This window comes from Acanthochromis polyacanthus, chromosome 8, assembly GCF_021347895.1.
Source record: "Acanthochromis polyacanthus isolate Apoly-LR-REF ecotype Palm Island chromosome 8, KAUST_Apoly_ChrSc, whole genome shotgun sequence".
Lineage (NCBI taxonomy): Eukaryota > Metazoa > Chordata > Actinopteri > Pomacentridae > Acanthochromis > Acanthochromis polyacanthus.
The window spans coordinates 4,408,400-4,433,818 of NC_067120.1; the positions used below are offsets into that span (position 1 = coordinate 4,408,400).

The 25,419-nt window shown below is 42.3% G+C and overlaps 1 protein-coding gene across 2 annotated transcripts in view; it reads left to right on the top strand.

Moving 5' to 3' along the window:
• itpr2 (inositol 1,4,5-trisphosphate receptor, type 2) overlaps positions 1 to 25,419 on the top strand; it is a 68,234-nt gene that overhangs the window by 11,840 nt on the left and 30,975 nt on the right. Inside the window, exons 11-37 of one of the 2 annotated variants that reach the window (XM_051951996.1) lie at positions 902 to 1,056; positions 2,871 to 2,970; positions 3,060 to 3,220; positions 3,305 to 3,446; positions 4,357 to 4,515; positions 5,727 to 5,899; positions 6,114 to 6,233; positions 6,459 to 6,641; positions 6,750 to 7,001; positions 7,087 to 7,234; positions 7,384 to 7,531; positions 9,262 to 9,449; positions 9,542 to 9,665; positions 9,760 to 9,817; positions 10,084 to 10,249; positions 10,579 to 10,746; positions 11,294 to 11,380; positions 11,473 to 11,598; positions 13,035 to 13,157; positions 13,307 to 13,507; positions 14,083 to 14,334; positions 14,461 to 14,586; positions 14,779 to 14,907; positions 15,810 to 15,930; positions 16,194 to 16,375; positions 16,904 to 17,046; positions 17,589 to 17,697. In XM_051951996.1, the coding sequence (XP_051807956.1) occupies positions 902 to 1,056; positions 2,871 to 2,970; positions 3,060 to 3,220; positions 3,305 to 3,446; positions 4,357 to 4,515; positions 5,727 to 5,899; positions 6,114 to 6,233; positions 6,459 to 6,641; positions 6,750 to 7,001; positions 7,087 to 7,234; positions 7,384 to 7,531; positions 9,262 to 9,449; positions 9,542 to 9,665; positions 9,760 to 9,817; positions 10,084 to 10,249; positions 10,579 to 10,746; positions 11,294 to 11,380; positions 11,473 to 11,598; positions 13,035 to 13,157; positions 13,307 to 13,507; positions 14,083 to 14,334; positions 14,461 to 14,586; positions 14,779 to 14,907; positions 15,810 to 15,930; positions 16,194 to 16,375; positions 16,904 to 17,046; positions 17,589 to 17,697 (4,044 nt within the window). The remainder of the gene's footprint in view (positions 1 to 901; positions 1,057 to 2,870; positions 2,971 to 3,059; positions 3,221 to 3,304; positions 3,447 to 4,356; positions 4,516 to 5,726; positions 5,900 to 6,113; positions 6,234 to 6,458; positions 6,642 to 6,749; positions 7,002 to 7,086; positions 7,235 to 7,383; positions 7,532 to 9,261; positions 9,450 to 9,541; positions 9,666 to 9,759; positions 9,818 to 10,083; positions 10,250 to 10,578; positions 10,747 to 11,293; positions 11,381 to 11,472; positions 11,599 to 13,034; positions 13,158 to 13,306; positions 13,508 to 14,082; positions 14,335 to 14,460; positions 14,587 to 14,778; positions 14,908 to 15,809; positions 15,931 to 16,193; positions 16,376 to 16,903; positions 17,047 to 17,588; positions 17,698 to 25,419) is intronic. The other variant, XM_051951997.1, reaches the window with a different exon arrangement.

The window sequence follows — 25,419 nt, forward strand, 5'->3', positions numbered from 1 at the left end:
ACCATTCACAAAGTGCAAAAAATGAACTGAATGTTCTGAGTAAAGTGACAAAAGTATCTGTATTATGTAACAATATGCAGTACGGAGAATATGTAGTGTGTAAAGGTGCAGAAAAATCTAAGCAATCTGTAAAATAAAAATAACTTACCTTCATATCTGAAATCTCTACAGTCTCAAAATATCTGTAACATGCATAGAAACAAACATTTGTAGTCTTACATTGCACAACCTTTTCCTGTACATCTGTAATATGTCTCATTAATCAAATTTTTTGTAGAATTATCCTGAATTACTGCCACTATACATTTGTCTGATGGTAATTTTTTCTAATTAATAAATTTGTATGTAAAATGTCAGAAAACAGTAAAAAACAAAACAAGAATACTCATTGTATTTCCTCATGTGACTCTGTTGCCTCTTTTGCTCAACCAATAGTCCAAAACCCAAATATTTAATAATTACAAAAGCACTTATCAGCACGTTTAAGAACTCTGAGCCGGTGAATGTTTTAATGTTTGCTTGAAACTTGCTTGATTTAAATTAAATATCTCTTATAAATTCTATAATATTAGTGTTTTATTCTTTTTTTTTTGACAAAATAAGCAAGTTTACCTTCCAGTTTAAAAAGATAATTTACTGAGTAATAATAGTTGCATCGTGTACCTGTCCACGTTTGGTTGGTCGACACACTTGAAGCTCTGCAAACATCTTCCTTGTCTAAACTTGAATGTGTACTGAACAACTAGTGCTGTGTATTGTGTGTTTAAAGATTGTTGGGAAAGAATACACTCCACTCTGTGAGTATTGATAAATGACTTATCTGTCTGCACCACATAAGCCTTCAGACCGCACGCTCTCATTGCTGTTTCCTCTATGTGTGTGTGTGTGTGTGTGCGTGCAGCAGAATGACACGGACGTGGTGTTCTCCAAGAGGAAGCATCAAGCAGCAGAGAAGATTGCTTTCACCCTGGTTTCTGTTCCCCATGGGAATGACATTGCCTCTCTGTTTGAGCTGGATGCCACCACTCTGCAGCGGGCCGACTGTCTCGTGCCCAGGTCAGTTTCACACGGGGAAGCACTAACAAAAACCAGTCACACCCGCTGCACTTGTTCCACTTATTTTTTTTCACTAGAGTTCACAGCACAGAGCTTAGCACTTCTTTTCAAGAAATCTGCCCGTAGTATGAGCCTCTAAACCAGGGGTGTCAAACATCCGGCCCAAGGGATGACTTTACAAAGTGTAGAAATTACAAAGACGAAGCTAACTGCAATTTTTCAGTAAAAGTAACATCTATTTTAAATTTGTCCACAACTTTTCTGCATTTGTTATGCATATGTCAGGGTAGAGACTGCGATTTGGTAGAGTTGGAGTCTCTACCAGTAGAGATTGCGATTGTAATCTCGACCAGTAGAAACTCCAATCCTACCAGTAGAGATGGAACTTTAAATCTGACCCCTGCCCTGACCCTAACCTTAAAAGTCTAACCTTAGCCCTGACAAATCTCTACTGGTAGGATTGGAGTTTCTACTGGTAGAGGTTGCGATCGCAGTCTCTACTGGTAGAAACTCCAACTCTACCAAATCGCAGTCTCTACCCTGACATATACATTTAATACATTTCCAAGGCAGGGGGACAACTTAACCTTCTTTCTTTATAGTTCCTGCTTTAGTTTGTGTGGTGCTCAGGATTACTACACACATGTTTACATGAATGCGTATTTAAAATTATTTCTTGTCCTGGCAAGTTGTTTTGATCATAAGGTAAAACACTAGATTACTACTGCTACTGTGATCTGACAGTTGTAGTGTGTAAATGATAAACTGAGGCATAATATTGTTGAAATTGCACATATTTTTCTTAAGAAATTTCAGTTTGTTCATAATGTTTTGGAAAAAGATGTGAACATTTTCCAAATTTTTTGCAAAGGGAAATATTTTGAATTGTTGTTATTTATTGGCTATTATGTTATGATTTAACCGGTCTGGCCCACTTGAGATCAAATTGGGCCGTATGTGGACTCCTCTGCCCTAAACCATCTGCTTTTGAGAATTTTCTTCACGTTGGTCTTTTTGGGTTTAGTCACAGAACAATCTGAAATACACGAATCGGCCACAACATTAAAACCAGTGACAGGTGAAGGACGTTGATCGCCTCATTACCACTCGTTCTATTGGGTTCTTGCATTCATGTGGATGTAAATGAGAACTGCCTCGTCCAACAGTACAGTGCATCCAGCCATGCAACAAAAACTGCTTAGTAACAGCTCAAGGAAGAGCCCAAGGCCTTGAATAAGTGTCCAGTCTCCTCATATCTCAATCCAGTCGAGCAGGCAGCACAAGGATCATTTTCCAACATCCGTGTACCAAACACCACAGGACACCCCAGGGGTGTTCAGGCCCTGAGTAGCCGGTTAAGGCAGCATGAGGAGGACCTATACAACATTAAGCAGGTGGTTTTAATGTTGTGGCTGAATCTGTGTATACTAACTCTTTTTACGGGATAATTTCTCAAATAGGTGAAACTCAGATATGACAAGTTGTTTCATTTTACCTTTAGTGGGATGTGATCATAGGTTACACATCTGCAACTTACAAAATTTATTGGCAATCCACTGCATAGCTCTCAGAAGCCCCCACAGGAGTTGTCGGGGAATGAATTTCTTTGAAAGATTTCATGATGGTCGACCAAATGACGTTCTGACATGGCATCCCTAAAGCTGCCTGGTGCTGCTAGTGTGGCTAAAAGTATCTTAAATTTGGATTTGAGGTTAATTGACTCACCCAGATGTATATTTATAGGTGCAGTAACAGATCACATAATGTATTTAAAATCATATCTCCTCTAAATAATTTGTCCCGTCCTCCTTCAGAAACTCCTATGTGAGACTGAGACACCTGTGCACCAACACCTGGGTGACCAGCACCAACGTTCCCATCGACGCAGAGGAGGAGCGCCCAGTTATGCTCAAGGTTCTCACTGACACCCACACTTACATTCTCACACGGTAAGGTGAAACAAACATGGAATACATAATTTTTTTTGTGGTTCATCGCATTAGATTGGAACATGTCCCACCAAGGAGGACAAAGAGGCTTTTGCCATCGTGTCTGTTCCCCTGTCGGAGGTCAGAGACTTGGACTTTGCCAATGATGCCAGTAAAGTCTTGGAGTCGACCGTGAGAAAGCTGCAGTACGCCAACATCGCTCAGAACGAGAGGAGGTACGGAACACGGCACGGGTGGCACAGGATGGTGTTGCATATGCTGTGGTTTCATGTTACGCTTCGCCTTCGTGTGTTTTTCAGATTTGTGACTAAGCTGCTGGAGGACCTGGTTTTCTTTGTGTGTGTCGTACCAAACAATGGACAGGATGTTCTGTCTGTGGTCACCTCTAAGCCCAACCGAGAGAGGCAGAAACTCATGAGGGAGCAAAACATTCTGGCGCAGGTCGGCATGAGTGGAAAACCCACACAGGCTTCTGTTTGGTTGTTTATTTGGGGAAGGATCTTGTTTCCAGTAGTAGCACACTTTACAGTAACTACAGATTAGCCTTTAAGATGTGTATTTATTCAAGCATTTTCCTCCCATAGTCTGTAGGGTCAATATATAATTGAGGGATTTTTAAGTCCATGGGATATATCTTTCACGCATTCTTATTAAAAGTTTTTTAAAAAAAAAGGTTTTTTATGTTCATTATGATAAGGTCCACTGTTATTTATTAAGGAAACAATCACTTATTAATAAAAAATACTGGATATCACTAAAATGTCAACTAAATAACCATCAAAATTTAATAACAACCACCTTCTAATTAGCCAACCAATAATAAAATGAGCTGATTCAGTAAATGTTTTGTGTTCTTTTTATTAAGTTGAGATAATCATGACAGATATTTCTTTTTTGGTAATATATCAAATTTAATATGGAAGATAACAAATTGTATCACTTTCCACTAAGTTCCCCGTTACAAAAACACCTTTCAAAGAAGTGTGTTAATTCCAGATCACATGACCTGCTCCACATGATGTCATTTCCTCCTGAAGAAAAGACTGGCAAGACTCTAAGGCTTTCTGAGTTATTTAATATAAAGTAGTCAACAGGTTTACTCCAATATCTTCATAAATGACTTTTAATTTAATGTTTCCTGAGTTGTATATATAATATTTAGAAGAACGTTTCTGTAAAAATGCCATGTGCTGTTTGGTTGTAGGCGGCCATGTTGATTTTAGGCCTGAAAACAGCATAAATGTCAACTATGATACCTGTCAGCTACATCACAAAACGTCCCACAATTACATACTGACTCTGTAGATGCTCATCTGGGTGGCATAATTTCATGTGGGTTTCTGCTCTCCAGATATTTGGGATCCTGCAGGCTCCGTTCGCCGATCACGGCGATGGTCCGATGCTGCGGCTGGAGGATTTGGGAGACCAGCGCTATGCTCACTTCAAGTACATGTTGAGACTCTGCTACAGGGTGCTGCGACACTCCCAGCAGGACTATCGCAAGAACCAGGCAAGCTAGCAGCCTCCACACACGTCTGACATCGAGTGCTCATTGAGTTGTCATCAGGCTCATTAACGTGCTCATTAGCAACAAGATGTGAGGTAATTAAGGACACAGGTGGCTTTTGACTGGAATCGGTATAGATCCTGCCAGCCGGTCTGGAAAAATCTATTGGGGGCCCAACTGCTGTAATAATGCTTCTAATGGAGACACTAAAGTGATGCTCAAACAGACTTTTAATTGACTTAGTGGATCAGCAGAAATATTTCATGGCAAGTGCAGTAATTAAAGTGATGTTTAAAGAAGAAATGGCAAATTTTCATGCATAAATAAAATAATTTTATTTCTAACAACGAGAATGCACTTATTGTTAGCTCTTTACAATGTGCACTCACGGCTTCTTGATCAGTAATACGTTAATTATATTTGTTAAAAACTGCTAAATTATTCAGCAACTGTTTTGATAATTGAGTAATCAGTTTGAGTTCAAAGGCAAAAATACCACTTATAGAAAACTAGCAGAGCCATATAGTGGAGATAAAAAGACACATACGCTCGTAACCGCACTTATTTGTTTGATTCCATGAAGGAGACAGCATCTAAAGACGGAAAGCATTTTGACACATTACTGTAGGAAAAGTTAAGGATCGCATTGGGACTACATCACAATTCTGTTGCAAGAGAAAGAAATACACTAAAGAAAATCCCAAATGCACGAAGGCATTTAATTCATCATCATCATCCCACATTTACCACTCGTGGCCACAGTGCAGTCCATTTTAATTGAGTAAAATGCACCAAAAACTTGCTTGTTTCACCTGTAAAAATATGTAAATGGGTCGCTTTTCTAGTTTTCATTTTATTGCAAATCCGAAAAATGTTGAGGTTGCTGAGAGAGGGTCAAGTCAACTACGCAAATGTACAACCTCACTTGGCTTTGATAAGTTTTAAGTGTGCTTGTCATAATTTTTGACAGTTTAATTAATGGAATATAATATAATAATCCTTGATAACGATATCCACCAGCTGCAGCTCTTTAATAACCAAAACTAGCTCCAAAAGAACAGTGGCTAAGAGGCAGTGGACGTGCCAGGCAGCTCTGAAGTGTAGCTTTGGATAAATTTTATGTTTTCTTGCTCAACAGGTCTGCATTACTATTTATCGCATCTTCACCTCACTATCATGTGTTTTTTTTAACCTTTGTTTTCATTGCCATGCAGGAATATATCGCCAAAAACTTCTCCATCATGCAGTCTCAGATCGGCTATGAGATTCTGGCTGAGGACACAATCACCGCTCTGCTGCACAACAACCGCAAGCTGCTGGAAAAACACATCACAGCCAAAGAGATCGAGACCTTTGTCAGCCTGCTGAGGCGCAACAGAGAACCCAGGTCAGACAAGCAAATACAGAAAAAAACCTGATGCCATGCATGACCAGTGCACGTGTATTAATCTTGTTTGACACTGTCTCTGAATGATTCATTTTTATCAACTGTTTGCACTTTGATGCCGTATTTTGCGTTAGAAAGCTTTACAATAAGCATATATGTATATTTTTCTACAGGTTTCGTTTGTTAAATGTTGTTAATTCATGTCGACTCTCAGGTTCCTGGATTATCTGTCTGATCTCTGCGTGTCCAACAAGACCGCCATCCCCGTCACACAGGAGCTTATCTGTAAATTTATGCTGAATCCCACCAACGCCGACATCCTCATCCAGACCAAGTGAGTCACACCCTGTGTTATCTATATTTTAAACACGCTGACTGGTCCCGTCATATTTCACTTGTTCATTTTTAAACACGTTTAAACATGCACATACTCCCCACGGCATGCGAGAGCGCCGCTTTCCTCCAGCTTCTTGTGAAATAGATATTTTCAGCAGCTCTACATCAGAATGTGAGTAATTTGTGGAGTAGCTGCTTTAGGTCACGCTCTCTCCCCTCCTAGACTTATCTCCAACACGGAGACCACCCTGGAGTCCTCCCTGCTTCAGGAGGAGGTGGAGGAGGAGGAGGTTTGGCTCTACTGGATTGACAGCCACAAGGAGCCTCATGGCAAATCCATCCGCCACCTCGCCCAGGACGCAAAGGGCAACCACAAGATGGATGCAGACATCATCACTTATTACAGGTGACGGAGCCACACTTATTTTTAGCTTCTCCAATGTGCTAAATCTCCCCTGTCAGACGAAAAAACACCTGAGCCAGCATGTCTCCCCCTCGTTCATCTCGTCTCTAGGTACCAGCTCAACCTGTTTGCTAAAATGTGTCTGGACCGCCAGTACCTCGCCATCAACCAGATCACCAGCCAGCTGCCGGTGGACCTGATCCTGCGCTGCATGTTCGACGACTGCCTGCCCTACAACCTCCGAGCCTCCTTCTGCCGCCTCATGCTGCACATGCATGTGGACCGCGACCCCCAGGAGTCCGTGGTTCCCGTTCGATACGCCCGCCTCTGGACCGAGATCCCCTCCAAGATCACCATCAACGAGTGAGCATCTGCACTTGAGATTATCTGCGTTATGTACGAGCAGATTTAGTGAGTCTCACACATGCAGATTTGATTGTTTCCTCAGGTTTGAGTATGAGTCAACCGACAGCTCAAGGGAGGAGATGAAGAGGAAGTTTGCTGCCACCATGGAGTTTGTTGAAGAATATCTGAAGGATGTGGTCAGCCAGCCGTTTCCATTTGGAGATAAAGATAAGAATGAGCTCACACTAGAGGTAAAATAAACTGAAAATGATGGACGCTCACATTTTCCAGTCATGACTTTAGCACCGTTTTGGTCTTTTCATATGTTTGGCTTCATCTATGTTTTTCTAAATTGACTGTTTCAGAGTTTTTTGTTAATAATAAATTGCATGTCTTCCAGGTGGTGAATCTGGCTCGAAACCTGGTTTACTTTGGTTTCTATAGGTTTAGTGAGTTGCTGCGTCTCACACGCACCCTGCTGGCCATCCTGGATATCGTCCAGCACCCACTCACCTTCATGAACAAGCTCAACAAGAGCCCAGAGGCTGGTCAGTGCACGTACAAATCATACTGTGTTTTTAGCCTTCAAAAAAGCAACAATAAACTGATCATGAAATGATTCATCTGTATTTTTGTGTAGGTGGGAAATGTGGATGCAGGAGTTAGGCAATGCAGACAAGTGGTTGGGTTTATTATTATCCCCCGCCTCCACGAAGTGGAAAAGGGGGATATAGGTTTGGCCTCCGTCCGTCCGTCCGTCCGTCCGTCCGTTCGTCCGAGATGAAGGGAACAGCTTTTCTCGGAAACTATTACAGCTAGGATTACGAAATTTAGTGTGTAGCTTCACACCATGGACACCTTGATCAAGTTCGAAAATGAGACCTGTGCGATAATATTTAACAGAGTTATGGCCCTTGATCACTATTTTGGATCGAGACTCATAGACATCACATGTGGCGGGGGCTATTGATGACCATGTCGTCTTGTTTAAACTGTGAGGGTAATGGAGACCTTTTATGAAAATAATTATTTTTTTGAAGAACGTTTTGGATCAGATCAAGACAAAGGAGTCATTCCACCTCAGTTCACCATTTTAAAGAGAAAGTTCACATCTATCCATCTCATATTTGTCAGATTTTTTTCTCTACATCCATGTTAAGTCAAACGTGTAGAATCTTTGTTCAAAAGTGCTGCAACTTTTCTCTAGATTCCTGGTTTTTTTGTGGGCTCATTGATATGCTCATGTGGTCTTTATCAGTAAAATTATTTGAAACACGATCAGATGGAAAACCATGAGTTTTCCTTCAGTCCTGTAATAATATGTAACTCTTCCAGTTGGGATCACTATTGGGGCTGTTTCACTCATCATACCTGCTCAATGATTGTCATAATATTGGCCAGAAATGCCTAAAAAAATGGAACTCCAATCATTTTTTTTTTTTTGTCATAATGTATGCTTCTGACTGACACCATACTCGGTGCTGAATCACAGGGAAAAAACGAGCCTCTTAGGGTTAAAAAAATAAGTTTTATGGTTGGTGGAATATTGGATTATAGAAAAAAATGATTTTTTTTTTACCAAATTTGTACCATCGTTTAACTATGATTCTGTCACAGCAGGGTTGTACCATTAAAGTCCATTTGTACATACCAATGAGCCTACAAAATGACATTATTTCTTACGTTATGGCACTTCAAACATTGCTCCACAGATTGACACAAAGAAAACGACCCAAAAATCGACCTGACTCGCCTTCTTTAAGCATTTTTAACTCAAAAATGAATGTTACCCATGACCCCTGATTTTATACTCAATCTATAGTAACCACATAAAAAAAAATCTGTTAAACTGAAGATAGTCAGGCATGGGGCCTTCAGTAAATTGAAGGAAATAGACCTAAAGTCAACAACCAAAATAGCAGCTTTGAGTAATGTAAATACTTAGATGTGAGGTAAGAAGTGGTTTTCTGCAGATCAAAGAAAGAAAAGGCAGATCGATCTCTTCTTACGCTGCAAATGGATTAAAAACCCGTTCCGGAAATGTTTAATCTTAGCGGACAAAGTAGCAAATGAAAAAGCTAGATATGTTTAATGGACTGAAAACAGTAAGTGATTTATTTTGTGTTTAGCTGGAAAAAGTTCTGTTGCATTCAGCGTTTGATTTCCTCGGGGCATTTCTTTTGGCTTGTTGTCAAGCTTAAACTGCAAACGGATACAAATGATGCGTTCACTCACAGAAACATTGAAAAATGGGTGAATATGAATGTTTCCTTTGTAGGCAACAACGTCCTGCGAACCATCCACGGCGTCGGAGAAATGATGACTCAGATGGTGATGAGTCGAGGCGTGCCGCACAGCCTCCCTGACACACCTCCGTCCCTGCGCTACGGGAAAGGACACTTCCTGCCGGACAACGAGGACGTCATGGTGATGGACACCAAGCTGAAGATCATCGAGATCCTGCAGGTTTGCACCGCCGCTGGATGCTCTAGTTGTCGTTTCCGTTTTTTTGTTGCCTGTTTGATTTAATTTTGTTTACTTTCTGTTTTACCTGCCAGTTCATCCTGAGTGTGAGGTTGGATTACAGGATCACATACTTATTGTCCATCTACAAAAAAGAGTTTGGAGAAAAATCCATCAATGACAGCTCTGCTTCTCTGGCTGATATGCCTCTGATGACACGTGAGACACTTTTCTGACATGATGCAGCTGTTGTATTAATAACTGCAGCCTGCGATGCTTACCTGACGTGTTGTTTGATTTGTTTTGTCTTCAGCTCCTGAACCAGACATCGATGAGATTACAACCAAAGCGGAGAGCATGTTCGCAGGAAGGTAGTTGAAGACAAACTCTAAATTGCCCACAGGTGTGAATGCGAGTGTGAACGTTTGCCTGTCTGTGTAGCCCTGTGATCAACTAACGACCTGTCCAGGGTGTCCTCTGCCTCGCCCCAGGTCATCTGGGATGTCCTCCTTGTGACTCTAATGAGGATTAAGCGGTGTATAGATGATGAATGGATAGTTGAAGATGCTCAAGTTTATCAACTCCAGGTGTCTTAACACACTTTTAAATAGTCACACAGAGAAATGTCTGATTTCAGCTCTGAGTTGAGCGCGGTGGAGCTAGACGACGAGGGCGGCCGGACTTTTTTGCGGGTTCTGATCCATCTCATCATGCAAGATTACCCCCCGCTGGTGTCTGGCTCATTGCAGCTCATCTTCAAACACTTCAGCCAGAGGGCCGAGGTGCTGCAGGCCTTTAAACAGGTAGCGGCGCTGCACTTACACTTGACACTTGATGAGCTGGAACACTGTGGCATTAGACACTTCCAGAGTTAAGTGATTTTTGTCTTGTTTGATGTAATCAGTTTGGATTAGGAGGTTTTCTCCGAAGAGCCAACTGTTGTAAAAACACCTCACTGGGAGATTCCTCAGCTGGAATGAAAACCTGCACAAGTTCTCATTTTAGCAGCGGACTGACTTTCCCAAAGTGGTGCACAGAGACTTCTTGGCAGCGAAATTCTTTCACATGCATTTGTTCTTTTAATAAGTCTACATCTGGTTTGTATTTCATCTCCCGTGTTTGTCTGCTTCAGGTCCAGCTTCTGGTGTCAGAGCAGGATGTAGAGAACTACAAGCAGATCAAGGCCGACTTGGACCAGCTGCGTCTGACTGTGGAGAAGTCGGAGCTGTGGGTGGAGAAGAGTGGAGTCTACAACAGCGAAGACCTGGGAGTCAGACAGGCCAAAGAGCCCAACATGGAGGTGCTGCACTGTCATTTAAAAACAACATAAATCGTGTGTAAAAGCAGCATTTAAATGCAAAGTTTCACATTTGAGTTTTTTTAGTACGGTATCTACAGCTCTGCAGGCAGTTACTGTGTTTGTGTGAAACGTCCCATCAGTCATTCTGCTGCTCTGTAAATGGCTTCTTTGTTTGTTGTTATTGTTCATCAAAGCTGATTGAAAGCACTCACTGCAAACTGGTTTGTTAGTTTAGCACTTAGGAATAATGAATAATAATGTCTGACAGAATGAGAACCCGCATCGTTTTTTTGTTTATCGGGGCTGTAACATGAATTGTCTTTATTTCGTGACTCAAAGATGAGGATCAGTGAAGGAGCTCTTCTCACCACACTTTAATGCCTCATAATTACAGCCTTAATGCACAGATTGAGAACACAGTTTGGAGGACTTGTGCAGCTGTAGTTGAAATAAATCAAAACCTGTTAATTTTCTGGCCTAAATCACAAATTCTTAGTGGATTTTATGAGTAAGCGTTTGGTTTTTCATCGTGCATTTGTCTTCCCAGGAGGTTGTTCTGAGCCCAGTGCAGGATGGTGACAGTAAACCTCAGATTGACAGTAACAAGGCAAACAACTACAACATCGTCAAAGAGGTGAGCTGCTCGTCTTCATCTCCAGGCTTTTCTTGTTAAATGTCTTTTTCATCGTTGTGTGTCCATATAAGATCTTTGTGTCTCGTCCTTAGATCCTGCTGAGGCTCAGTAAGCTGTGTTATCCCAGTAAGAAGAGTCGAGTGCAGCAGCAGAGGCTCCTGAAGAACATGGGAGCTCATACTGTGGTTCTGGACCTGCTGCAGATCCCCTATGAGACCGTAAGGAACACACAGCGGTGAACTGAATGACCTTTAATCCGTAGGCTATTAAAAAATAAAGTAAAAATCAGAAAATAAACATCTCTAAATTCAGTCAGTAGCAGCTCCACAGCTATGAGACCACAATGAACAACCTCAGGTATGAGTTAGAGATGCTTGGGAGAATTTTAATTCAATAAATCGTCTTGTCTCCATCATCAGACTATCTACTCTTCATTGCCTTCACTATACTTGATATGCTCCTCTACACACTATTTGCATCTTACTACCAGCTATATATGTAGTATATTTAATGCCAGAGCCTTACATCATAACAGTAAACTATGAATCAGTTTCAGTGTTAGCTTATACTTGTATGTATCATCTATGTTACTCTGATCATGCTTGTATCCTAATGTGTGTTGTATGTTCCTTGTTCCCCACACCCTCTACCTCTTAACCCCTCAGCCAGCAGCAGATGTGTCCCCCATATGAGCCACGTTCTGTTCAAGGTTTCTTCCCGTTAAAAAGGGTGTTTTTCTTGCCACTGTCGCCTTAGGGCTGCTCTGAGGTTTCAGTCATATGGTTTCTGTTAAATATCTTGAGACAATTTGAATTGTAATTGGCACTATATAAATAAAATTGAATTGAATTGAGTGAAATTGAAAATCTCCATGAAAAACTGCTATTTTTACTTCTGCTTTGTCTGACTCATCAGATGCAGAGAGGCTTTATCCTCCGCCTTCGCTATCTATCTACGTGTTACTGTTTTCAGAATCTCCTTCACTGCGGGAAAGAACAACGACCTCTGAGCACTATCTGACAATTTCAAGTTTTGCGGAGGATTTGGATTGTGTTGTTCGACAGTCCTACTAATATTTTTTGGAGAATTTGCAATTTTAATGACGGTCATCACTTTTCTGCGTGCAAATGTTCCACCAATACAATCTACCTGTCGCTATTTCAGGGGAGCATTGTTGCAGTATTCATTGCTTAACTTCACCCAGTACGATTTTTATTGGTTTAATGAGAGACACACAAGCCAGAGTGTTTTTATTCTCCTGTAGCAGGATGACAGTGAGGTGCCACTCTGTGCCGCAGAATAGTCTGACTATGTAAGACGAACGTCCGCCTAATTAAGTGTAAATTAGAGAGTAAATAACAACATGATTACAATAAGTCAGCAAACTGTGATGTTAATAAACCTGTTATAAAAGTTGTCATCTGTGACTCTCTGATGCAACAGAAAAAACTCAACAATGCTGCATCCATTTAATTCATAACAGTAGCAGACTGGTCTTCACTGAGTGTGTCACGCTCTGCACACAGATCCTGGTCTTGTTAATGAGACCTCCAGGGGGACTGAAGTCTTAAATTTGTATGCAGCACAGTAACTGGATGCCTTTCTGTCTGGTGTTCTAATCGTCTTTTATTTGTTTGGTTCTGTTCTTCCACAGAGTGACGAGAAGATGAATGAAATCATGACCCTGGCACATACGTTTCTGCAGAACTTCTGCAGAGGAAACTCTCAGAATCAAGCCCTGCTCCATAAACACCTGAACCTCTTCCTCACTCCAGGGGTGTGTTGATGTGTTTGCTTACTTTTCCCCTTGCCTACATGTCTCAACCACTTCTTCTTTCTAGCAGAGCACACAGTAACCCCAGAGCACAGTTTTCTTTGCTTCAGTTTTAATTTTTGTAAAGATTCCTGCTTCCTGTTTTTCACCAGTTGCTAGAAGCGGAGACGATGCGTCACATCTTCATGAACAACTACCAGCTGTGCAACGAGATCAGCGATCGCGTCGTCCATCATTTCGTCCACTGCATTGAAACACACGGGAGACACGTCCAGTACCTCAGGTTCTTGCAAACCATTGTGAAAGCTGATGGGAAGTATGTGAAGAAATGTCAGGACAAAGTCATGACAGAGGTGAGAATTTTCTGCTCATTTTACGCTGTACAGCCGTGATACTGGTCATGAGTTTTTGAAGGTGAAGGAACAGACAATGTAAGAACAGGTAATGAATATGAAATACATGGAAAGTCTTCCTGATGCTGTCCAGGTTTACAAAGATCCAATCCTAGTGGCTGGAAGTCTCCTTCAGCTCTTATTTTCACATATTGCAGTCATTCATGTAACTGATTACCTAAAGAATCTGTGTCTGAGAGATTGCTGTTATTCTAAACATAATGCTTTTAGTTTGCAGTGGGAGGAGATGACTAAAACAAGAAATACCTGAAAATGAAAATGTGTTCATGCTTTCTCCAACATGGAGACCGCCCTCAATGATTGTTCAATTCAAACTTCATCTCTTTCAGTCTTTATTGTCTTAATTTCCTTTTTCATGTTAAAGTAAATCCAAGTTAAAGTCTCGTTCTCCAGTAAAGTGCAGCCAAAATACAGTATAAATCTACTGTAGTTAAAATAATGCCATTGCTGTTGTGCTCTTGTTAACATCACTCCCCTCAAACCTCATTTCTTCGGGTGTCTGTCCGTGTGTCCAGCTGGTGAACGGCGGTGAGGACGTGCTGGTTTTCTACAACGACCGCTCGTCGTTCTCCGTGCTGCTGCAGATGATGGGCTCTGAACGGGAGCGGACGGATGAAGACGGAGCTCTGGCGTATCACAACACGCTGGTGGAGCTGCTGGCCGCCTGCACTGAGGGAAAGAACGTCTACACTGAGCTGAAATGCAACTCTCTGCTGCCGCTGGACGACATCGTCAAAGTCGTCACTGACGTGAACTGCATACCAGAGGTAGCGGCACAGACAGTTATTTGTTTTTTTTTTTTTACTGTTTTTAAATTGCTCTGGCGATAATTTAGCTCACACTGTATCTGTAAGTTATCTGGCCTCTCATTTAGTATTTTTTTCGTCCCCCAGGTGAAAACCGCATATGTGAACTTTGTGAACCACTGCTACGTGGACACAGAGGTAGAAATGAAGGAGATTTACACCTCCCCCCATATTTGGAGGCTCTTTGACAACTTCCTGGTGGACATGTCCAGTGTAAGCCTCTGTCACATTCAAAGGTCACACATGCAGCCCTTATTCTCTCCTAATGAGGGAGTGTAGGTGTCAAGGTTTATATGAAGCCTTACTTAGAAGCTCAGTCTGTATGTGCTCAGAAAATGGTACAGATGTGGTGTGAAAATGAGCTTGTTCAGAGCTTTTCCTCTAATTTTATTTTATATATTTAAGGTGTGCAACACCACCACCGACCGTAACCATGCCGATCTGGCTCTGGAGAAGTATGTGACTGAGACGGTGATGGCCATTGTGAAGGGTTTCTTCAGCTCACCCTTCTCCGTCAATCACTCCAACCTGCAGGTATCTTATTTTTTTTCACCTCTAACAAGCAGGCAAAATGTGCCACAATGTGGAAATGTATTCAGTACCTTTGGCAACTTTTAGCTGCTTTCCAGAAGAAACACTCAACAACAGACTTTCTCCTTCACTAGGACCTTCATGTTTCTTTGCACATGTTTGAACCAGGAGCAGCTGCTTGATGAGTTTTCTATCAGACACAGAACTGAACTGTTCTATCAGGCGTTTCTGTTTCTCTGTACTTATGCTCTTTAAAAAATATCCCCTGGGTCAATATATAAAAAAATCGGGTATCATAGTTGACATTTTTGCTGTTTTCAGACCTGAAATCAACATGGCTGCTTTTAACCAAACACAACATTTTTAGAGAAAGATTTTCTAAATATTATGTATACATATTATGTATACATAAACAACTGAGTACAGTTGTGGAGCAGGTCATGTGATCTGGAAGTAACACACTTCCTTTAGAGGTGTTTTTGTAATGAGTAACTTAGTTGAAAGTGATTTCTCATAGTCAGATACAACTTGTACTTTTCTATCTAAAACTTGATATTTGATTAAAAAAAAAAATCTGTCATGATTATCTCAACTTAATAAAAAGAACACAATCAAAACAATTTCTGAACCAGCTCATTTTATTATTGTTTAGCTAATTAGAAGGTGGTTGTTGTTAAATTGGTTATTTAATTGACATTTTAGTGATATCCAGTCACTTTTTATTAATAAGTGATTGTTTCCATAATAAATAATTATGGAATTTGTAAAGACATGATCATAATGGACATAAAAAACTTTTTTTTTTTTACTTTAATTAAAATGTATGTGAGATATATCCCATGGACTTCAGAGGTCTCTCAGTTCTATATATTGACCACCCTGCTCTCTCTCTTCTCTTTCTACAGACAAACCAGTCTGTCTTCATCAAGCTGCTCCAGTCGGCTTTCAGGATCTACAACTGCACCTGGATCAGCTCGGCTCAGAAAGCTAACATTGAAAGCTGTATCAAAACACTGGCTGATGTGGGTGAGTCTTCCTGCTCTGCTGTCCAGCCTTAATGGAGACAGTCTTTTAAATACATGTGAATTACGATGTAATAATACATATTGATTGTCCCGAATGTGTGCCAGTTTTTATTCAGATAAGTGCTGTATTTAATGGTTTGTATTCAGAAACTGATGCTCTTCACTCTGCTGAGAAGCTCTACTGGATCAGTTAGGGTTGAGGTGCCCGTCTTACTCAGGAAATTAACTCACAGTGACGTCTAACTCTCCATGTTCTTTCCCCAGCTAAGGCCCGGGCCATTGCCATCCCAGTCGACCTGGACAGTCAGGTCAACACTTTGTCTCTGAAGGTCCACAGCCACATGGTGCAGCGAGCAGCCAAAGACTGGAGGACCTCAGCTCGGACACGACCTCGCAAGGAGCCGCTGGGTGGCCCTGACTACAAGAACATCATTGAGAAGCTGCAGGTGCACTTTCTTGAGTCCACCACAGCATAGCGTTTACCTCAGTAGTATCTCAGACGTTGCTCGTACACATTGCAGTGTTTTATTGGGTAATTGCTAAAATGCTCTCCAGCCCTCTCAGTCATTGTTTCAACTGCTTAAAGCTCATCTCTGTGTATCACATTAGCCTATTTAGATTTTTTTCCATAGAGATAATTCATTCTGACCTAGAAAAAAGCAAATTTTTATCAAAAGGAAAAAAATGAGAAATTGAAGTTGATGTTGCTACATAAAGAATTAAGAAACCCTCACATTTATTGCAGTTTATCTGTAGGACAGCATGAAGACCTGCATAAAAATTTGTGGCAAAACCAGCCAAAGGTTATTGAGATGTTTCAGTTTGGACGGAAAAGCAGTGGGCTGAACACCTGAGACTACCTTGTCTTGAAACTACATGAACAGGAGATTCAAGATGACCGCTTCATGACGGCTTTGTGCATGTTCATCAGTCTTCACAGCAGCATTTGCTTTGTGTGTCTGTGTGATGTTCAGGGGGTTGTGTCCTGTCTGGAGGAGCAGTTCAGTCCGAAGGTTCAAGCAGAATTCTCTGTGCTGGTGGATGTTCTTCACAGCCCTGAGCTGCTATTTCCAGAGGCTGCTCGCTTACGCTGTGAGAGCGGCGCATTCATGTCCAAGTAAGTATCTGTCTATAACTGTATATAGAACAAAGAACACAGCTCTCGTTCTGAAGGCCTGGAGGCCACTTTTTAAAGAGCCAGTCTGGCTACAGGGAGGACTAGCAGCATGGTGGATGTAGTGGCTGGGGGTGAGATAAGTTAGGATTTTAAACAGAACTTGCTGTTATTTTTTGAGGATATTCAATATGTGCTGAGGTAAAGGCTGGCATGTCAAAAATACAAGTATTTTTATGGGGGTGAAAAACCAAAACCTACGCTATTTCCTGTAAAGTATTAATACTGTTATTCAGCAGGTGGAAAGTCTCTGGAAAAACACATATCTGTACAGTAAATAGAAGTATTTTATGAAAGTATTGATACAGCATCAAACCTCCAGGGCTGCAGTTACTTTGCTGCTCCTGTCAGAAATCTGTGAGGGAACAGAAAAAGAGGTTTTACTTCTGGTGGTCAATAAAGCACCGCTTTGTTTTGTCATCCAGCCACTGCATTAGCAGCAAACATCTGTAAGTGATACATCACCTCTCTTGTCACTCTGCCAGACTAATCAAACACACCAAGAAGCTCATGGACAAAGAGGAAAAGCTGTGCATCAAGATCCTGCAGACACTCAGAGAGATGCTGGACAAGAAGGAGTGCTTTCAGGAATCTGTGAGTGCTTTTTTTTTTTCCAAGTTTGGAGGTAAAACTTGACAAGAAATGGTTTTATCATCTCATACTCTTGTATTCAAAACACCTTAACGAGGTGAAAATATCTCAAAGTTTGCTGTGCATTTATGCTTGTCTTCGTGTGCCAGCAGTGCTGTACTCCTATCAGCAGTGCAGCGTAGTCCTTGTTTTCTCCCAGGTCTGTCGGCCCAGAGCCCAGACTCCCCTTCATCAGTATGCTGTGGGGCTCTCGGTGTTACATAAGGCAGGGAGGCACTTGAGGACACACTCACACTGAGAGGGAGAATAGGAGCGAGGAAGTAAGGGAAGGAGGAGGAGGGGGCAAGCACTGAACAAACAAATCAATACTGCAGTGAGTGGGGGGTACAGGAGCCTGTGTCCTGCTGCACCCCGACTCCTCCAGAGGCCAAAAAGTGACTGACACGAGTTTGTTAAAGGAGGCTTAGGGAGGTGGATGCATGTGAGGTGAAGGCGGGAGCACAAAAAGTCAGGTTTGTTATCACCTTTGGGAGGTTTTATGAAAGTTTGAACCTGCTGCGCGGTGAGAGAAAGTGTCGCTGTGAAATTCACATAGACTGTGCTGCTCCGGTCGAGACTTCAATCAGTCTGCACAACAGAAAAAGACAACAACGCCCCGAAGACATATCTGTTGTTTTGCATCGCTAAACCCAGTTTATTGTACCAATCACCTTGAAAGCATCTGTTCCTGTCCTCTGACTATGTGGGATTTCATGCAGACATGATTATTCTTGTCTCACAATGTCATCCTACTATACGGCTGTTATTGTTGCATCAGAGTACGACTTATTAAAATAGAATCTCTGCACAGGTACTTGCCTTTGCCCTCTCTTTCAGTGTAATTGCATTAGTAATACAGTCAAGACTGCCTCTCTCAATACAGTGCACGGCAACCGGTGTCTCATACAGCTGCTTGAGGAGTCAGAGTTTTGTTTTCCCTATTTGTGTTTGCATCTTGTGTCAGTCAGCCAAGCTGGTTTTTTTTCTCTCTTTCGAAAGGCAAATGATTCAACAGTTGTGTGGAACGAGATCAGAGGAATTCAAAGTGGGAGAAAAAAACAGTCACTTTTTAAAAGCAGCGTGGCGCATTCGAGAAGCCAGACAGTGCGGTAACGATATGTGAAATGTCAGTTTGTGTAGGTGTGCATGAGTGTGCTCAAGCATGTATTTGTGGCCTCTCTTTTGTCATTTCCCTGAAGCCCTGAGTGTGGAGCTGCAGCCTCACTGCACGAGAGAGAGAGAGAGAGAGAGGGAAAAAAACGATTGATGGAAATAATGAGAGAGGGAGAGGCAGACAGACAAAAACAGAGGGAGAGAGACAGAGTGACAGCACAGGCAGCAGAGGTTGGTGGCTCCCCTGGGGTGCAATGAGTGGGTGGAGGAGAGTGAGAGAAAGAGATGGAGGGAGAGTCACTGAGGGAGAGAGAGAGAGAGAGAGAGAGGGAGGCAGCCATGTGAGGAGCCATGTGAGTGGAAGGGAAAAAAAAGTGGGCAGCGGCTGCAGGGTGAGGGATTGGAGAGAAGCAGAGTCTGCTCAGTCCATGAGGAGACAGGGCAGGGGGTGCGCTTACGTAACAGCCTGCAGTGGCTGAGCCAGCGTCACGTGGACTATCACGTTCTCCCTCCTCCCTCCCTCCCTCCCTCCTTTACTCTCACTCTTCTGTCCGCTAGCTGCCTCCCTCTTCCTCCTTTGTCTCAGTCTATCGCATTCTGTCTGCCCGCCCAAGTTATATTCTCTCTCGCTGCTCTCTCGTCCCACCCAGGCCTCGCTCCGTGGTTTGCCCAGATCCGGGAGCGCTGGTTGGGCAGCGAGGGCGAGATCTGCAGTCCCAGCACAGAGGTGGTGTTGGGCTTCACTGGTTTTGGCTGTCGGATAAGGACCGCTTTGTTGGTTCTGACGAAGTTGCAGAAAATTTCATTATTGCAAACTTACTTAGTCTCAGTATCAAAGCATGCAGGTGGCATTATTCTATACTTTTCTTGTTCTTTCAAGCAAATCCCTGGAAAGCCAAGAACAAACAACGTGTAGGTGCTTAAGTGCAAATCCAGTTTGTTGCTACTGAACATGACTGTCTGAAGATGGGTCACAAGTAGCAGTTTTGATAACAAGTGAAGTCTGTTTGAATAACCACTTGGCAGCTTTTTAACATCACTCAAACTACAGATGATTCCAGCGAGCGCTTTCCAGCAGCAGGATGGCTGTTTATGTAAGACTGACTTAAAATGAACCACAGTGCCCGTGCTCGTTGTAATGAAGGACTGTGTCAGCCAGTTCAGCAGTCGGACTCATTTATGCGCTTTTTCTGGACAACAATAGAGATCTGTTTACAGAGGAAGATATACACGGCTTTGGCCTCACAGACAATACTTGTTAATAGGATCAGTTCACTGTTGGTTTTAGTGCTTTCATGGGATTTGTTGACAATAACAAAACATAAAAACATCCTTATCCTTTAACACAATTGCAACTGACAGCAAGTTGGACTGGATTCTCTAATGTCTTTGTTTCCTGTGTTCTTTCTCTGGAACACACGTGTGCCCATGTATGTAATGTGCTGTCATATGTACGTACATGTCTCCTCGTTCACAGAGGGCTGAAAAAGCCAGTTATGTAATATAAACCGCTCTCACACGGTTTCTTTTTTTCCTCCCTCTCTTTCACACTCATCCCTGTCATTCACACGCTGTCTGTCTTTCCGTCCGTCCGTCTCTCCCCTTTTTCTTTCTTGCTCGCCAAGTTTCACACCACCTGCCCAAGGCAAAGCAGATTTACAGATTACCACTCTCTCGATGCTAAGCGCATCACACGCACACATGTAGACGGAGAGCCTCGCACGCACGCACACACACATGCACACGCACACACACACACACTCTTTCTCCCAGGCATGCAGCACCATGCTGGCTGTCCCCGTGTGAGCTCATCCTGCAGGGTTTTCCCTGTTAGTCTGTCTACAGTGGGAGTCATGGTGGAGGTCTGTAGCTCTCAGATTTTCAGGTCCAGAGCTTGTGGGCATCTTGTTCAGTTTGACCTTTGGCTGACTTGACTCAGCTTGAGTGGGAAAGTTAGGAATATTGCACCAAAATCCCAAATTATCTGTAAAGTTTCTGAACTCTGCCCAAAAAATATACGCAGTTTGCATGTTTAGTGTGTTCTGTGGGTGAGGTTCTCCGTACTTGCCCTCACATCTCTCCATCCATCAGTGGGGTGTCCATGTGTCTGAGCATTATGCTTTGGTTTCCATGGCGATGAGGGATTAGCACATGTTGTTTGTCTGCTCTGGACGTGAGTGGGCACAGGACGTCTGTGTAACCCCCGTGAAGAAATGTCTTCAGACCTGGAGCACGGTGTCTGCTGAACTCTATAAACTCCAAGCAGCAGAGGACATCTTGTAAAAAACAAAACAAAAAAAACACTCCCCTTCTCGTAAACAACACCAAATATTCTGTGTTCTGGTGAAAGTTGCTTGAGGTTAAACAAATCTGCCAATGGGGTAAACAAATATTGGCTTGTTAAGTTTTCTTGAAGCTGGCACAACCTTAAAACTAGTAACTCAATGCTGAGACTGAAGCATGTGTAGCTTTGTTTAAGCAGCGACTTGTCCGAATTCAAGGTCAAGACGCTTAAAATTGGACTATTACACGCGTTAGGTAGATTTCTTTCCTGTCAGGTTCAGCTGAGAAACAGACTGAATACCTTACTAAGATAAATCAATACCAGTTACCTTGAATCCACTCAAATAACTAAGTGCATTGGAGCTTTACAAGGTTTATTGTCTTTGATATGAAAAGAGTGATTAGTATCCCGAAATAAAATGCTTCCTTGAATTTTCCTTTGCATAGTATGAACAAATCGTGAGGTCTTGAGTTTCATGCATCTGAGGGCCACGATGAATGAGATGAATTGTCACTGCAGACAGTGTTTCGACACAGTTCATAGTGTGTTATTTGGATCTGATTGCATGTGAGTTGGAGTATTTGTGCTCAGGGAGGCACATGACAGGCGAGAGGATGAATGATATGAATTGCAATTTGTGTTCGGACTGATTGCTTCCAGCTTACAATTTTACAAACGCACACAGCTGGTGGACGCAGTAACGGAAGCCTTTTAGAATAACATCCAATTGTCCTGCAGTGACTTTGGATCTATTTTTGGTGAGACTGTATTTTACCTGAGCTTCAGGTAGTGGTGCTGAGCATCCTGTGTCTTTCAGTCAAGTGAGTCTAGGTGTGGAAACTGTTTTGTAGTTCATAATGTCATCAGGCAGGGCGTTCCACTGAGTCATAGATTTTACAGAAAAAGCTGACTGCTCAAAGGTGGTGCGTCGAAAAGCTATTGAATCGTCACTGGTGGGAGATATCCTCGTGGATTTTATGGATTGTGCCGAGCGATACTGAGTAAACTGGTGCAGCAGAGGAGGGGCCAAACCATTTAAAATTTTAAAAACAAGACACATATTTGAAAATAACTGAAAATTTTCGAAGCTCAGCAGGTGATGCTTATCTAAAATCCTGAAATGGTGGTATTGCATTGATTTTTTTTTTTGTCCAGGATTTTCAGAGTTTGTTTGTAAAGAGACTCCAGCGGTTTGATGACCGCCTGTCCAGCTTTTCCCAACATGTGATGCAATACGACATGTGGGACAGGATCATAGCGTGCATGGAGGTCTTTGCTGTATCCATAGATAGACAGCCTCTAATGTGCTGAAAGTTTACCAGATTATATTTTGTAATTTTTACCAGGTTTGGATCCAGCATTAAGCCGAGATATTCAAACTCACTCACAATTTCTTTTTCTTTTCAGTCCTAATTAAAATGTCAGCACTGACAGATTGCTTTGTTTTGGAGAAAAGCATAACTTTTGTTTTGGTAACCTTGATGTTGAGCCATTAATGATGAAAAATGAGTCAGAACCTATAAAAACAGAAAGAATCATTAGATTATGAACTTTCTGACGGTCGCTGAACTGCTCACCTGTGATGTGAGGCTCCATCAGGAAATATAACAGGTTTCAATTTTTAAAAACGCAGCCAAAAATAAACTGTTTGCACAATCAGACTCAAAAAAATGTGCGTTTCTTAGAAAATATGTGAAACCATTAGTGACTCAGCTGCAACCAGCAACCATGTGACAAAAATTCAGGGACTTTTTGGCTGAACTGCTGGCTGCGTTTATGCAGAGTAGATGGGAGACAAGTATGGATAAAAATAAAACGGTAAGAAGCAAAACAAAAATCCATCACGAGCATTAGAAGCACCTACAAACTCTTACAAATGTTGCACATGCTGATTTCAGGTTTTTCAACTATTGTAAAAATAAATTAAAAAAGAAATGTAACTTTCATTTTTTCGTTTCTCTAATTCTAGTCTTGGTTGTGCTGTTTTCATAGAGGTGTAGGACTTAATATTGCAGTAAAATAATGAGCTCACAGTGAGTAAAAATGTGACAGCAGCAAAAAGCAGAAGGTTAATTTCCATTGAGATATTTTGGTAAGTGGATTTAAGACCAACATTAGTAGCCATAATGCCTCAACACTCACATTGTTAAAAATTAAGCTTGTATCACGTTAAAGTGCAGACCCGTATTGTGTCTGCTTTATATGAAGTGTTTACATGTTGCTCTGCAGAGTTCAGTTGCAGACGAAACAGACAAGCTTGCTTCAGCGTCATAGCCTTTTTAATAAACACAATTAGCACTTAATAATGTTAGGGAATAACACATAACACCTCCACAGTGAATCCTCCTGTTAACAGCCAGACTTTTCCTAGCAGACCGTTTACTGAATACTTGTTTACACTGCTGGTCTTGAATTTCCCTGAACTGGTCTCACCAATTGCTCTCACATGTGGGCTTAATTTGTTTTGCCGATGTGCTTGTTTGTTGGGTAAAACCATTTCTTGTGCTGTGGAATCGCGGCATGAAAACGCTGTAAATGGCAGCACGTGATGCTCGTGTCTCTTTGCAGGATTTCACCAGATGCACGTTTGCAGACCTTTGGCCCTGCAGAGCTCCATGCAAACGTTTCATATCCTACAGAGAGAACGGTAACTTGATTTAGCGTTACCTGACATGAGTTAGCACAGCCTGGCAATCAAATGCCTTTATAGTAATTCACCTTGTAATCGTCAGTCACATCGTTAGTCACCCTATATCTATGGAAATGCTGAGATCATGAGTCAACAAATTCAAGGAATAAAAAGAAATACAGATGACATCTCATATCACCAGTGGTACTTATAGACTTGCCCGTATCTCTTACATCGCTGCCTTTTAATGATAACATTGTGTTTGTTCTACAACTGTAGGATAATGTGACTGCATTTGTCTTGATTTAGTTTTTTTATTCTATTCATGGAGTCAGCTCCTTGGTCAGGAAACCTTACGAAAGTTATTTATGGATATGTATGATAATACAGAAGGATCCAACTTTTCATTTTCCTTCCTGTTCCAATCTCATTTAAAGACAATTGAAGTTTTCATTAGGTAACATTCAGCTCACACTTTTATATTGTGCATGATCAGATTGAATTTCAGTCTGAGTTTTAGTATCATGCCCATAGAACGCAGAGTTTCAATTTGAGACTGTGTCCTGAACAAAGTGACCGACGTTTCTGCAGGGAGCGAATGTTGCTCTGTGACGGTGAAGTTGTTGGACTCACATGGCCTGTGAGGAAACTGCTGTACCACGGTGTACCTGACTGTTTACAAAAGATAAACCCAGTCCTCTGTTGTGGGAGAAAGTAACACAGAAAAGAAAAGTATTAGCCCCTCAACCCACCTCTCCAATCCCAGCCTTGTTTGGGGAACATTGTCCTCCTTTGTGGCCTCAGTTACCACAGTCAACCTTAAATGACCTGAGCAGCTCGAAGCTCTCCGTCTCATTCCTGTCACTGTCTGTCCTGAGTTACAGCCGCTGCCCTCCGCTGCCTGCGTCGAGGCTTCAGAAAACCTAAAGAAGTGCGGGGCATGCAGCGTCTTTGTCTTTTTATTATCCGTGCTCCTCGCCTGAGTCGGAGAGATCTGCAGGCTGCAGAGCTGCGAGAGGTCTGGGAGAGGGAGGGCAGGATAGAAAAGGGGGTGCTGGATGCCGGAGGTAGAGATCGGCAGCTCATCCCCGACTTGGACACCAGAGCCGCAGTGTGGCGTGCCGGTGCACATTTTAAAACACCACGACTGTCTGCTCCTCGCTAGGTTTTGTTTGTTCCTCTCCTCCTCCTGCCGCCCTCCCTCCTTCCTCTTGCTTCTGTCAGTTGTTCTACCTCTATTTCTATCTCTCTTTCTTTCCTGTGGCTCTTACATCACCTGACTGGAGTTTTTCTCGTCAATGCAGCAGCAAGCAGATGAGTCAGGCTGGCCTGACTCTCCTTTACCGCCATGCTGCCTCTCCTCTCTCTCTCTCTCTCTCTCTCCTCTCTCTCTGCAGACTTAGCCAGCAGACTGCATCACCCAAAAGGGAGGCGAACAAGAGAGGAGAAAAAAAAACAAACCCTGTCATCCCCCCCACTCACCCCTTTTCAGCTTCCCCCTGCTGGAGACTTTTCTTTCACTGGTGTTTGAGAGGCGCAAAACCAGCACGTCCTCTGTCAGAAAAAGGGGAAATGTTAAGTCAAACATCATTCAATCTCCAATCAGTCAAAGAGGGTGCATGGGGGACGTGTCGTCTTATAGAGCGCAGGGCTGAGTTCG